At 40.2% G+C, this 12,425-nt stretch overlaps 1 protein-coding gene across 1 annotated transcript; it reads right to left on the reverse strand.

Moving 5' to 3' along the window:
• Positions 1-784: 784 nt before the first annotated feature.
• Positions 785-10,726, reverse strand: HDC (histidine decarboxylase). The gene is made up of 12 exons (XM_071441432.1): positions 10,366-10,726; positions 9,434-9,606; positions 8,285-8,398; positions 7,414-7,536; positions 6,477-6,611; positions 5,442-5,585; positions 5,128-5,194; positions 4,156-4,318; positions 3,965-4,055; positions 2,696-2,794; positions 1,923-2,024; positions 785-1,738 (listed from the first exon to the last, which is right to left on the reverse strand). Exons 1-12 carry the CDS (start codon positions 10,391-10,393, stop codon positions 977-979), a joined length of 2,001 nt encoding a protein of 666 aa, XP_071297533.1. The 5' UTR covers positions 10,394-10,726; the 3' UTR covers positions 785-976.
• Positions 10,727-12,425: the final 1,699 nt, after the last annotated feature.

Here is a 12,425-nt window from a genome sequence, read left to right on the forward strand (position 1 = left end):
GCACTGCCCTCAAGACAGGGTGACTGTAGGTGTCTGGAAACAGCTACAAGAAAAGCATTGAGCATCTAGCAGCGTTTTCCCAGAATAAAGTCCATCAATCACCATGATTCCTGGCTCAACTGTACTATTCCTTAATTTAAATTTGTCCTTAATAGATCCCCCCCCCCCAAGTTTTTATATAAATAAATCACTGGTCTCTTGTAGCAAAACATTTGTTTGCTGTATAAAGACCCTTTATTCTATAATGCCCCTTTAATTCTCTGTTATGAGAGAGAAGGAAATATCATTCCTCCTCTCTTTCCTCATGAATTGGTGATTTACAGATCTTAGGTAATGCTGAGAAAGGCCACAGGTGCTTTGCAAGGGCAACTGTTTTGTAACATGGTTGCACAAAGCCTTCCTTAGCTGATTAGAACAGGTGGACTGGAAGGGCTGCTGTGTTTAACTCTGGGAAAATTGCCCTGCTGCAGCAAAATCTCTTAGTTATAGCCTTCTTTTTGCACTGTTCAAAACTGATGTTGGCATTGACTGCACACACAGATCCTCACATCACTCTAGAGAGTTAAAGTCACGATATCAACCCCCCCCTCCTCCAAAAAAAAAGAAAAGACCACCACAAAACCAAAAACCAGTGGTGCAAATAGAGACCTGGATTGTTTATCACCTCCTGGGGCCAGCATACTCTGTCAAAGTGGTTCCAGCCTACCAGCTGGAAACTGTCTATTACCAGCACTGGTAAGGTAGAAATTGGCATTTTCTTTACCATAGTCTAAAAAACAGAAGGTTTCATGTTATAGGCCTATAAGATTTATTTGATATTTTAATCTATAAATACATGAGGTTTTCACCAGTAAAAGCACAGGCATTTTCTCAGTGGTCATTGCCACAGCTTACATTTTGAGCAAAAGAACATGTAGTATTGCGTGTGAATAAGCAAACTTTGGTTCTCTTTCTAAGGACCAAGCTCTCTTACTTGTTAAACAATGGCCTGCAGAGGACAACAAGGCAGCTGAAGGCCACACTGAAAGCTGCACTCTGGAAAACTTGGGACACTGTAGAATTTAATTAGTTTTTTGAAGGCACCTTTTTTGAACATCATCATGTCTTCAGGCAGCCTGGAAAGAACTCTGGCATTTGCACGAGGCTCCTTCTTGTCAGTGGCTGCTGTTTTGGGGTTACACTGCTCCAGGTTACCAGTCACTGGCACACTGGTGCAGCTAAGGGAACGTGCTGTCTTTTTCCTGCCTTGAACAGATAAATAATTGAATAAAAAAGAGGTTAACTTATGTTTGGTAACATTTTGGACATCTTCTGGAAAACAGTCATCCAGAGGATCCTCTTGACCTTTCACCTGCTGACTAATCACACACTTACTGGGACTTACTGATAAGTTCTTAGGCTGCACTACTGTTTTTCTGGAAGGTGTTTTATATTTCCCTCCATCTAAGTAAAGCTGAGGAACATTGCTAATGACATCAGAAGTAGGCTGAACTATTGTAGTGGGGATTCCTGCCCCATCACCAGAATTGATGCAGTGCAACCCATAATTCTGGCTGATGATTTGGGCTGCAGTGTGTTGAATGATGCTCCAGTCCTGCAGAATATCTTCCCTGGTTGTGAACTGAGATGTCACAGTAAAGCGAATGATGAACTTGTCATGGATGGTTGCTGGAATGAGGAAGAGCCTGCCAGAACTGCTCAGTTCTTTCAGGAGTTTTTCTGTCAGCCAATTGGGACCCTGTTTTAAATATTAATAATAAAAAAAAATAGTATAGTTAGAATTTCCAGTGACATCCAAATATATCTCAGAATTGCAATCACAAATTCTTAAATGGAAATATATTCACAGTTATTATCGTCTGGGGAGAGGTCAGCTGTGGTCAGTTCATTCCAAAGGGATGTGCAAAGGGGCCAATCTTTACCTTTAGGCGAAATACAACCAGCCCAAGATGTCTCTTGGCAGGAATTTCAAAGAGTGGGTCACTTCTAACCAAGGATTCAAAGAATTTGGCTGTTTCAGTACCCTACAATTAAGGGGGAAAAAGTTATCTGTTTGTCACAAATCCACTTGTAAGATGCTAAACTGGGTAGTTAAAAGGAATTCCTTTCCTTACTAAAACACATCACTCCAATGCATGAATAAGAGCAAACAGAAAAAGGACATCAAAGCTAAGAATTTTAAAGTCTGTCTCTATTTGCCCAAAGCCTTGACAATGAACATGAGTAACTGGCCTATACATAGGGATTTTCTATAGGTTTGAAAAGAGAATGTGGCTTCTCACATGAAAGTTCTTTTGCAGCAACCATTGATCCACAATGTGACCCCTCCCATTTACACTCCATCAGAGACTTAAGCCTGTACATTTTCATAGTGGTGGTTTCAGTTATTCAGCACAGCCTGCCCCAAACAGCTGCCACTTGACCTCAAAGAAAGCTTCTCCAGATTATGGCTCAGTAAAGTGCAGAAGGCAGTGAGCAAGTCCCTTTCCATTGTCCAGTTCTGTCAAGAAGGGGACAGGAAATGTTTTGTCTACACAGTCAATCTTTACAGATAATTTTAGAGTAAAACCAGCAGGCATTTAGAATTCACACAAGCTTTGAGTGTGAGAGGATTTCTGTTACTCATCTCTGCATCTCTGAGTGTACAAATCTCACCCACCAAGAACTGAACATAACACTCTGGTAACTCACACACCTGTCTGACATGAGCTTGAAGCTTTTTCACCCCAAAGGAGCGAAGCACAAACCACAGCTTCAGAGAACGAAATCGACGACTCAGTGGAATTTGCCAGTGCTGTGAAAATAGAGCAGTGCAGAATCAGTGAGTGCAGAAACAACAGAAAGGAGATTTCTCCTTCCACTGCTGCATCTCCTGCTTCAGACTCAGGTCAGAGACCTCTCTTGAGATGAATAGTGTCATATTACTGAAAATCTGCTAAGCCTAGGAAACAGCCATCAAAGAAACACTGTGTCCCCATATTTTTCAATTATTTGCAAAAATAAGATTTTGGCTATTCCCCTTAATCTATGGCTTAGATATGCTTAGAATTTTAAATTAATTACCAGCTTATAACAACAACTTTTTGCATTTAAGAGCATAATCAATATAAGATATGGCCATTTACACTTTAGGACTGACTAGTGCTCACTTCAGCTCCTGTAATTTCCTGAAAATTTTCCCAAATCAATTATAAACAGCAAGATTTGATACTGGGGTAGGCAGTTCCAGATAAAGTAACACCTACTCAAAGGAAAAGAGTGAGAAAATGTGTAAAGGAATATTTCAGGGAAGCTGCACAATCACGTGCAGAATCCAATTTCACCACAAGAGGGACTCAATATCCTTTTTTCCATCCCTCCCTCTCTCCACTCTAGTGAAAAGCACTATTGATTTCAAGAAAACAATTATCTTTTCAGGACTAGGGTGAGATCATAGCAGAAATAATTGGCAGTGAATATTCCTTTGTATTACTGTACTGAAATCTGCTGTAAGATGTATCTGCAGTGAAATGCCTCTTAGCTCTCCTATGAATACCTTAATCTGAAGAAAAAATGTAATTCATTCTCTTGCTGTTTCAGAGCATGGCTTTTCCATTGCTTACTCCTTTCTCTCTTTTATTACATATCAGAGATACAAGAAATGCAGCCAAAATGGCATCAGTAGGAATTACTTCAGCAACACAATAAACAGAAATTACCCTTTGCATTAGAAAGGCAAGGCTGGATCTGCACCTGTGTAAAAATCCTAAGTACTTCAATCTGAAACCAATTTTATAATTAATCCTCATAACCAGGGCTTACTGCAAAGTCTTGCTATTTTCTCTGCATTAGGATCTCAGTATAATTTGGTTTACATAGTAAGACCAGCTATAAGATAAGCATACTCCAGAATATGAGAGGAATTTCACAGTCTGATTGAAAAATTTATAGGCACTACAAAATATCAGCTTAAATAATAACTTACCATGAAGTCAATTGCAGCTCCTGAATTGGCATGTCTGAGGTAGACAGGGTTAACACTGAAGGTTTGATGCAACTTGTATTTATCTTTAACCCTATGATTGTAGAAGGAAGTAGATTTAGCAAAGTGCAGAGAAAAACTTTGCAATTTGCATGTTATCCTTTTGGTGATGTTTGTGTTTTGACTATACTCACCAAAATCCAGTGCAGTCAAAATGGACCATCATCCACTTAGAAGGATTAAAAGTAAAGGAATCTGCATATTCAATTCCATCCAAAAACAACCTAAATTCAGGACATACAAATGCTGTTCCTGCATATGCAGCATCAATATGAAGCCAGAGTCCTTCAGCATCACCTGTTGGAATTGAGATTGTTGTTATGTAAGGGATATAGGGAATCAAAGTGCATGCTAATCTCTCCCCTCTGCAAACCAGGTGCAGTGTTTTGGAGGAGGCAGACAAAAAATTGACCATCTAGTTTTATTCTAAAGGTGTGAATCCATAATGCTAAAATATAGGATAATGCTGAAACCATGTGGACTCTGTAACAAAATTCACTATTCTATATTTCATGTGAGTCTTTTTAACATTTGATTTCTCTCACCTGCCCTTCCACTAAGTGAAATTCCCCAGTACCCCTCAGTTGTACAAAGCCAAAATAAAGATATAGTGGCAAGCAAAAAAGGACCCAGAAATAGAAGCCACATTCTGACCCATAAGAGAAAGCTCCTCTGGTCTTCAGCAGCTACTGGTCAGAATTTATGCTGGAATAGACTTTGCAACCATGTCAAATTTACCTGTGATACTGATTGATCCAGAGGATGTCCTACCAGAATCTACCTTCAAAACTCCTTTGCTAGATTAAATATTAATGTGTCTATCCTACAACAGTACCACACAGTCTGTATTTCCTGAATAATCACATTAAAGATTTATCAGTTGGCAAATTTCATCCATCTCGAGTAGAATGCATTTTAGCATCCTAATCTAAATCTTACAGAAATCGCTGTAGTCTTGTACTGACTTCAGCCATCCCTAAGACATGTCTGAAACACTCAGCTCTCCTTCATTGTGGCATAAAAAATCTAAGAGTATCTTCTAGATACTAGAGTATCCTCTAGATACTTTCATAGAATAAAATCAGGGAAAAAAAAAAGACACTTACAAACTGGACCCAGTTCTGAGAGATTGTCAAAAGCACAGACACCAGTTGTTCCCAAAGTTGCACAAACCTAGGAAAAAAAAATCTGTTATAATGGATTTGGTTTTAATACATGGATGCAGCACTTTAAGAGCGGGCAGTTTATTGCAGGCAGTCAAAACATAAAAACTTTTTATTTAATAAAGTAGAAATTCTTGTATACATTTGAATCTTCAGCTAATGTATTTCAACAATAAGAAATTTTTTATACGTAATTTCATGTTGACATTAAGAATATAACACTATGTCAATACCCCCAACCAGAAAGTTGAACATACAAAGACTGGCACTAGGCCTTTCTTTCTGTCTTCTGCAATGGCTTTCTTCAAAGTTTCACCTCGGAGGGAAAAGTTCTCATCCACAGGCAGAAATTTTATCTTCACAAGAGAAATCAAGCCAGCCTTTTCTACAGAGGAATGTGCCTTTAAAATAAGAAAAACAGTAAGAATTCAAGCTCTGAGGCTGAACAGCTGTGATAAATTATGGCTTTATTAAAGACAGTGGTGGCAAGAAATACAGAGATAACAACCTTATTGTAATCCCTATTAATACAAGTCTGAAAGCATCTTCTTTGTAACTGTAAGAAACTGTACCCTGCAATTCCAAAGAATGCTTCATTTACTTGGGTACTGGTTTCTAAAATATAATAACAGGCATCCTCATCTTGTGCTTGGAGGGACATTTATCAAAACTCAGTTCTTAAAGGAGCCTCTAGAAATGAATCAACCTCTGTTTATTCCCTCCTCCCTGCCATAAGAAGATAAATCCCCCGAAGTGTGTTTACTTCTGGATAGAGCAAAACACAAGATACAGTCCTTTTAGTTAGACTAAGAGAGAATGAGCATGAGTGTCTCTCCTGTGGTATTTTTCCCAGGGGAATGTAATGCTCAGTTCAGGAGGCCGAGGACAGAACAAGTTTGTTGGCAAAAGCCAACAGCAGAGCCCACAGCCAGGAGCAGCATTTAGGTAACAGTGCCTTGAGCATGCCTGTCTCTGAGGGGAAGGAGGCTGGGAAGAAACACAAGAAGAAGCAGCATGAGCTCAGCACATAGTTCCTGGATCAAGGCTTTGTGAAAAACAGGAAGGAAATGCAGAACTCAGTCATGTGAAACAATCTCTTGAGGACTGCCAAGACCCTAAAAACCTCGTGTCACACTGATTCCGTTTCCCCATCTGCAGAAAGCAGCAGCAGGGGAACGGCTCCATGCTTGTGAGGCATTCCTGTGCTGTTGTACAGAAATGTGACCTCACATGGCAAAGGCTGAGTGAGACAACAGAAACAATTTGTCTTCCTTGGAACCATAAGAACCTACTTGATCAGAGGCGTAAGCGACGAGGCGAGAATTGAGTGAGGACTCATCAGTGTCTGGCTCAGAAACCTTCAGCTCCAGAATTTTGTTCTTCCTTGCTGCCAGCAGTGCAACCAAGGTTGATTCACTCACAGTGCTCTGCAAAGACATTGCTCATTTACTGCAATTGCCATTTTGCCAGGGATCTGCTGAAATCAGTGAAGTGCCCAGTGCCCACCCCCTCTTTTATTGCTACTCCTGCTTTTCTCTGACGCAGTGGAGAGTCATTAGCTGATGAGCAGCTCTCTGGGCCAGCAACACAAAACAAAGCCCTTTAACTGCTGTATATTTTAATGTGCAGCACTGAGTTCTGGGGAGTAAATAAACCCCATTTTCCTTTTGTTCTACAAATAAACATAGTATTTCCCATAAAATTACAAACATGATCAAAGCCCTTATAATAACAAAGACGCAGCATTGATTCCAGGGAACTCTTGCTTACACTTTCTGGAAGGAGGTAACAGTTCAGGCCTTGACCTTGCACCTCTCAGAGACAAAAAGTAGACATGAGAAAAAGGAAAAGAAACTTCTTGTGTGGCTAAGGACTGTGGCAGAAGGACAGTGACAAGGATTCCTTCTCTAATTATGTAAGAATCATTTTAGTGCAAAATTTGGTGATGTGAAAGATCAGAAACAGATTAAAGAAATTAAATCTGACTCATTTATCCTTAAAAAGACCACAAGAATACCTGCTGTTTGTCCATAACACAGCACTAAAAGCTACAGCAGTTTCTATTCTATAATCTACCGCATTTAATACTAAAATTTGGGAAAATAAGGCCAAATTTGGATTCAGAGCCATACAGAAAATTTTATTGGTTTTGTCTCTAGGAAAACTATCACCCTGAGAGAAATTCACTTGAAAACAAACGTTGATAAGGCTGTCTCTAATCTCCCCTACCTGTAATACTCCTCCACCCACACTGTCGGGATGGTGGTGCAGGAATTTATCTGGAAGGCCCAGCATTTTAGCCAACCAATCCATCACATTCATTTCCAGTTCTGTACAGGCTGGGCTGGAGGCCTAGAAAAAATTGAAAAAGGAGAATCAGGCTGTAATTTACCCTGGGCACTGATCCCTTGTCCAGCTGAGAGCTAAGAGAGGCAACAAGCTAATCTGATACAGCTACATGGAGACCACACCAACCAATTTCTTACAGGTTTATGAGCTTCTACTTTCTTACACAGAGACACATATCTAAAAATCTGGGCAACTTTGGCACTGTGGAAAACACTGGCTTCAGAAACTACTGTGGTGTGCAGAGTCATAAGGCAAGTAGTGCTCTGTAGCTGCTGCAGGAGGATACAAAATACGCAGATATTCTGGCCCAGGATACCAAACAATTATTTTCACAAGAGGAAAAATAGGAAGTGTGTTCTCTCAAAGGAGCAGGAGAACTGGAATGGAGCCCAATCTAGCCTGCATTCATGGATGATGGCTGCTCTATTGCTTACACTGCTTGTGTAAGAGTTTTGGCACTGAGACCAGATGACAAGGAACAATGCTCAGTGGGATATGCAAAGAATTTGAAAATAGACATTTCTAGTATATTTTCTTCATTCACCACTTATAGCTAGGTAGTATGCTTACTCTTATGTGTTCTTTTGGGTTTGGTTTTTTTTTTAAGTGACAATTTTCATTTATGCAACAACATACAGTTGTTTAAAACAAATAATTATACTGACTCAGAGAACAAGAAAGAATGACTAAGACCTGCTCTTGCATATTACACACAGGAGAAGAATGTCTAAAATAGCCCCAAAAAATTTACCCATGTGAATCCCAAGCAGTTAATTGCATCAGCCAACATATCTCCAAGGAGTGAAGGCCAGGAAGTTAGAGCTGGAAAGTAGGCATGCATGTGTGGACTTTGCCAATGGACTACCTAGAACAGAATTATGTAGAAGTTCAGTCTGAAAATGTCACAAAACTTTGCATGAGGTGTAGTGGTTCCTATCTGTTTAAAATGAGAGAAAAGGATTACAGCAACACATTATGTGCAACAATATATCTGCAGCAGAGAGCTGCAGAGATAATACCAACAGAGGAGCAGCACTAGCAGATGATAACACTGCATTATTAACAGATAAATTGCAAATAAAAGCAAAAGCATTTATCTGAATTAAACAGGCAGACAAAGATTCTGAACAGGAAAGAATGCTGTGCCGTGTTTGAAAGACCAGAGTCAGAAAGATTTATCAAAATAGTTATCTTTAAAAAGAGAATCCTTGCAACAAAGTTGCTCATTTTGTCAAACAACAAGTTGCCTTTAGCTACGCACAGCAATTTACAACTATATAAACCCTTCTATGCACCTGAATGAGCTGGTGTGTGGGACACCAGCATAACTACATGTAATCTGATTGCCTCTCCTACATCAGATCAAGTTTCTGCTAGCATCTACAAAAAAATTTGAGAACGGGCTTTGAAAAAGTTTCTTACATAAAACATGCAATTTGGTAATATGAATTCTCTTAGCAGAATCTGCAGTATTTATGTACAAGAGGAAGTAGACTTTTACATTCAAAGCACAGGAAACAAGCCTTGCATGTGCATGAAGCTGGGCAAGAGTTGTTTCACCTTGCTCTGCCCAGTTTCCACATCTCTGAAATTAAGATTATATGGTTCAGCAGGTAGAGACATTGTGAAGCTAATGATTTTCTCATACTGCTGAATTTGTTTCCCTATAAGCAAATATGAGTTATATACAAAGTAGTTAAAAAATACACTCACAATCTAACCCCTAAACTTATAGTTAGGAACACAACTGTGGAGATAACATCTACAAGATTAATGCTACGTTTTTGGGTACTTTACTTATTTAGAACAATGTTCTGCAGAAGCTGTGCATTCCCAGGATTTGGTGTTCACCCCAAGTAGTAATGGCTTTTTCCTGCCATGATTATATTTTATTTCTTACCCCTGGCATAATAATCTTCTCTATATCTCCAAAGATGCTGTCCCAGCTGTCTGGGTCCATTGGGGCAGAGTCTGGCAGCTGGGCTCTCATGTAACCTGGCTGTACATCAGGAGTCACCCGTCTCTCTCTCACATTGCTCAGGTACTGGCAAATGTAATCCACCATCTCTTTCCCTGCAAGAGGCAAACCAGTGGTTTCAGTTTCAGTTATGGAAACACTAACTAGCAGTACAGGCACTCCACACAATCTGTCCTTAGCATTGGACAGAGACTCTAACAGCATTGGAATACTGCTCCCAGCTCCTCCCTCCTACATCCTACTTGTCCCATCTAATAATGTTCTAAAACAGCCTCACAGGGCTTTTTCAGTGCCATCATTGAATAGTTCAAATGTACCTTTAAAACACAATCATGGTACAAGTACAGTTTGTTTGGTTACTGAAAGGTTAGATTTTCTTGCCTACAAATTAACTGAAACTGCATTTCACAGGTATTAAATTTTCATGTCCTACACTTCCTTGTCATTATAGCAAACCTGCTTTTGCATCCTCTGAAATCAGCTGCATTGCTCCACACCCTTTCTCCACTTTTTAAGGCAATCTGTCCAAGTACCACTGCAGTCTCAGGGTGTGAAGCCAGTGAAAAGCTATTGTGCACAACCCCTTTGCACAAGTTTATTCAGAATTACAGTTTTGCAGCTTTCCCACAGCATCTTAGATGTAAGACCAAAAAGGCTAAGTTACCCACAGACACTAAATCCATTTAAACTCAACCCTGGGACACATTTTTGCCTCAGCAGATCCAAGTCTCAAGGCCAAGTGCACACTTAAAGAGGATATAGCCCACCCTAATTTTGGGTATCACTCCCAGCCCCACAACAGCTGATCTCCCTAAGCAGATGTTACCTATTTGCAAGAGGCACAGATCACTCACCTCTCTGTCTGTACTCCTCAGGCTCCATAGTGATTCCTTAGGAATGCACCTCTTCAAACCTGGGCCACAACCTTTTGGGAGCTGTGGTCAGTTTGGTCTGGTGCCCTGCCAGCTGCTTCCCCCTTTATAGCTCCCTTTATCTCTCAGACTCACACATTCTGGAAAAGGTTTAACAGGCAGGTCATTGGTGTTTATCTAACTCCTCCCAGCTGAGGGTTTTTACAATCTCTCATGTTCTCATCTGTGCTCTTTTGATGTGTAAGATAGTGTATCACTAAGAGGAGCTGCCTCTGCACTTTCCCATTTTCAATCAATTTTTCAGAAGTCTCACAGTAATCCATGCCATGAATATAAGGCATATTAACATGAGACTTATGGGAGAGAAAAAGTTCAAGAGCTTTCAAAACCAAATAAAAGCTAGCAGATACTAGACCAGCATAGCCGGCTACTGTGCTAGCAGTAGCCATGAAACAAGGTACCAGCACAGAACAGATTTGATATGGGAGACAGGAACTTTTCCTAAGAATTGTTTTGAGAACTCTTTCTTTTTTCCCAAAAAGAGAGTATACCTACAGACCCACAAGTGTTCAGTCCTTATCCTGTCAGTCCATGCTGCTAAAAGGAAAGGCTTCGCAGCTCCTGCCAGTTTCAGAACTACAATGTGAAGCAGCAGTGATCCTCTGTGGATGTCCTGCCCTTCAGATCAGAGCAGAGCAGGTTATGCTAAGCAGGGTGATGTTCCTCCAGGGATATCACCCTAGACCACTGAGCTGGGAAAAGACACCTCTTCCCTCACTGCTTTCTTTTCTCCTGTATGATATGCATAAGCACTGGGATTTAGTCTTGTCTCTCCAGAATTCCTCCAAGTCCTCCACTTGGATCATTCTCAGCTTGAAAGAACAGCCTTATAGATTGCCTCTTGTTCCAGTTTTAGGACCTGAAAACACATCCTGACCTCTCTGTGGCAGCACAGTCTTTGACACTGCTCAATGTTGAATCCTTATCCATCTTCACTTGCTCCACACTGCACCAGGCAGCCCTGGGAAAAGACAAGAGGTAGGACTTGTCCATGAAGCACCAGAAAGGGAAATTATTTCCCATACAATAAATTCTTGCCTATTTTTGCTATACCTTAGGCTCCTGCCTGGGGCTGGCACTGCTGGAGACAGGATGCCAGGCTGGTCAGACCCTGTGTCTGATACCTCCCAGCAGTTTTGCTGTTCTGTCACAGGAGAGAACTGCCTGCCAGAGCAGCTTTGATTCTCTGCCCCAGGTACTGTAATGCAGCACAACCACTTACATAGTTCTAGAAAGTTTTTACATTGTTCTCACACACGCTGTCTACAGAACAGTGTGGAACCTTTTCTAGCTTCTGCTGCAAATAGATACTTGAGAAGGAACTGTTTTATAGATATGAGAAAGATGCTCTGATACACACACATCAGATTAATGTACTGACTGAAATAAAAAACCCCAAATTGATAAAAAGGCATTGAGAAAAGTGCAAAAAACTACTATATGCATATTTGTTTTATCTCATATTGCTCTGGAAACATTAGAAAAAAAGTAACAAGCTGTCAACGAGCTTAATGGGAATTTATGAACATCTCTTGGCTGCACATATGTAAATGATCCCATAAAGGGGAACAAGCTAAGAAGAGACAGGCATCAAGCACAGGACCAAGTCAAAATGAGCCCAAAGTCCTCAAAACCCCTGATTTTAGCTCATTACAAGTGATTAATTTCTTTGAAATATGTTTCAAAGAAACAGATGGTAGCTAATTACATTTATATTTTTAATTTGGAACAGCAAATAAGGAACAATATTTTTAACAATGTTTTCAGAGCTAAACTATATAAGAAATATTTCATGTAACATATACCCTACACTTGAGCTCACAGGTGACGGCTTCATTGGGTTCATCTCTTGTTCTGTGCAGAAGAGAACAAACAGCAGGTCCTGTTCAGAACTAAAATAAAATAGCTGATAATGGATTACAGGCAAGGTAAATATTGCTGGTGATAAATAAGGTTTTGTTATAGCTACACTGCACTCAGAA

Source organism: Agelaius tricolor, unplaced genomic scaffold, assembly GCF_023055355.1.
Source record: "Agelaius tricolor isolate 1412-34295 unplaced genomic scaffold, bAgeTri1.0.p SCAF_16, whole genome shotgun sequence".
Taxonomy (NCBI): Eukaryota; Metazoa; Chordata; class Aves; order Passeriformes; family Icteridae; genus Agelaius; species Agelaius tricolor.

What these genes read in the sequence shown, in the direction of transcription:
- HDC (XM_071441432.1), bottom strand. Translation starts at nt 10,393, where the DNA reads ATGGAGCCTGAGGAGTACAGACAGAGAG. An exon ending in AAGGCCTAGTGCCAGTCTTT is followed by an intron (nt 5,195 to 5,441) that starts GTATGTTCAACT and finishes TTTTTTTCCTAG; the next exon opens with GTTTGTGCAACTTTGGGAAC. An exon ending in TGGTTGTATTTCGCCTAAAG is followed by an intron (nt 1,739 to 1,922) that starts GTAAAGATTGGC and finishes TATTTAAAACAG; the next exon opens with GGTCCCAATTGGCTGACAGA.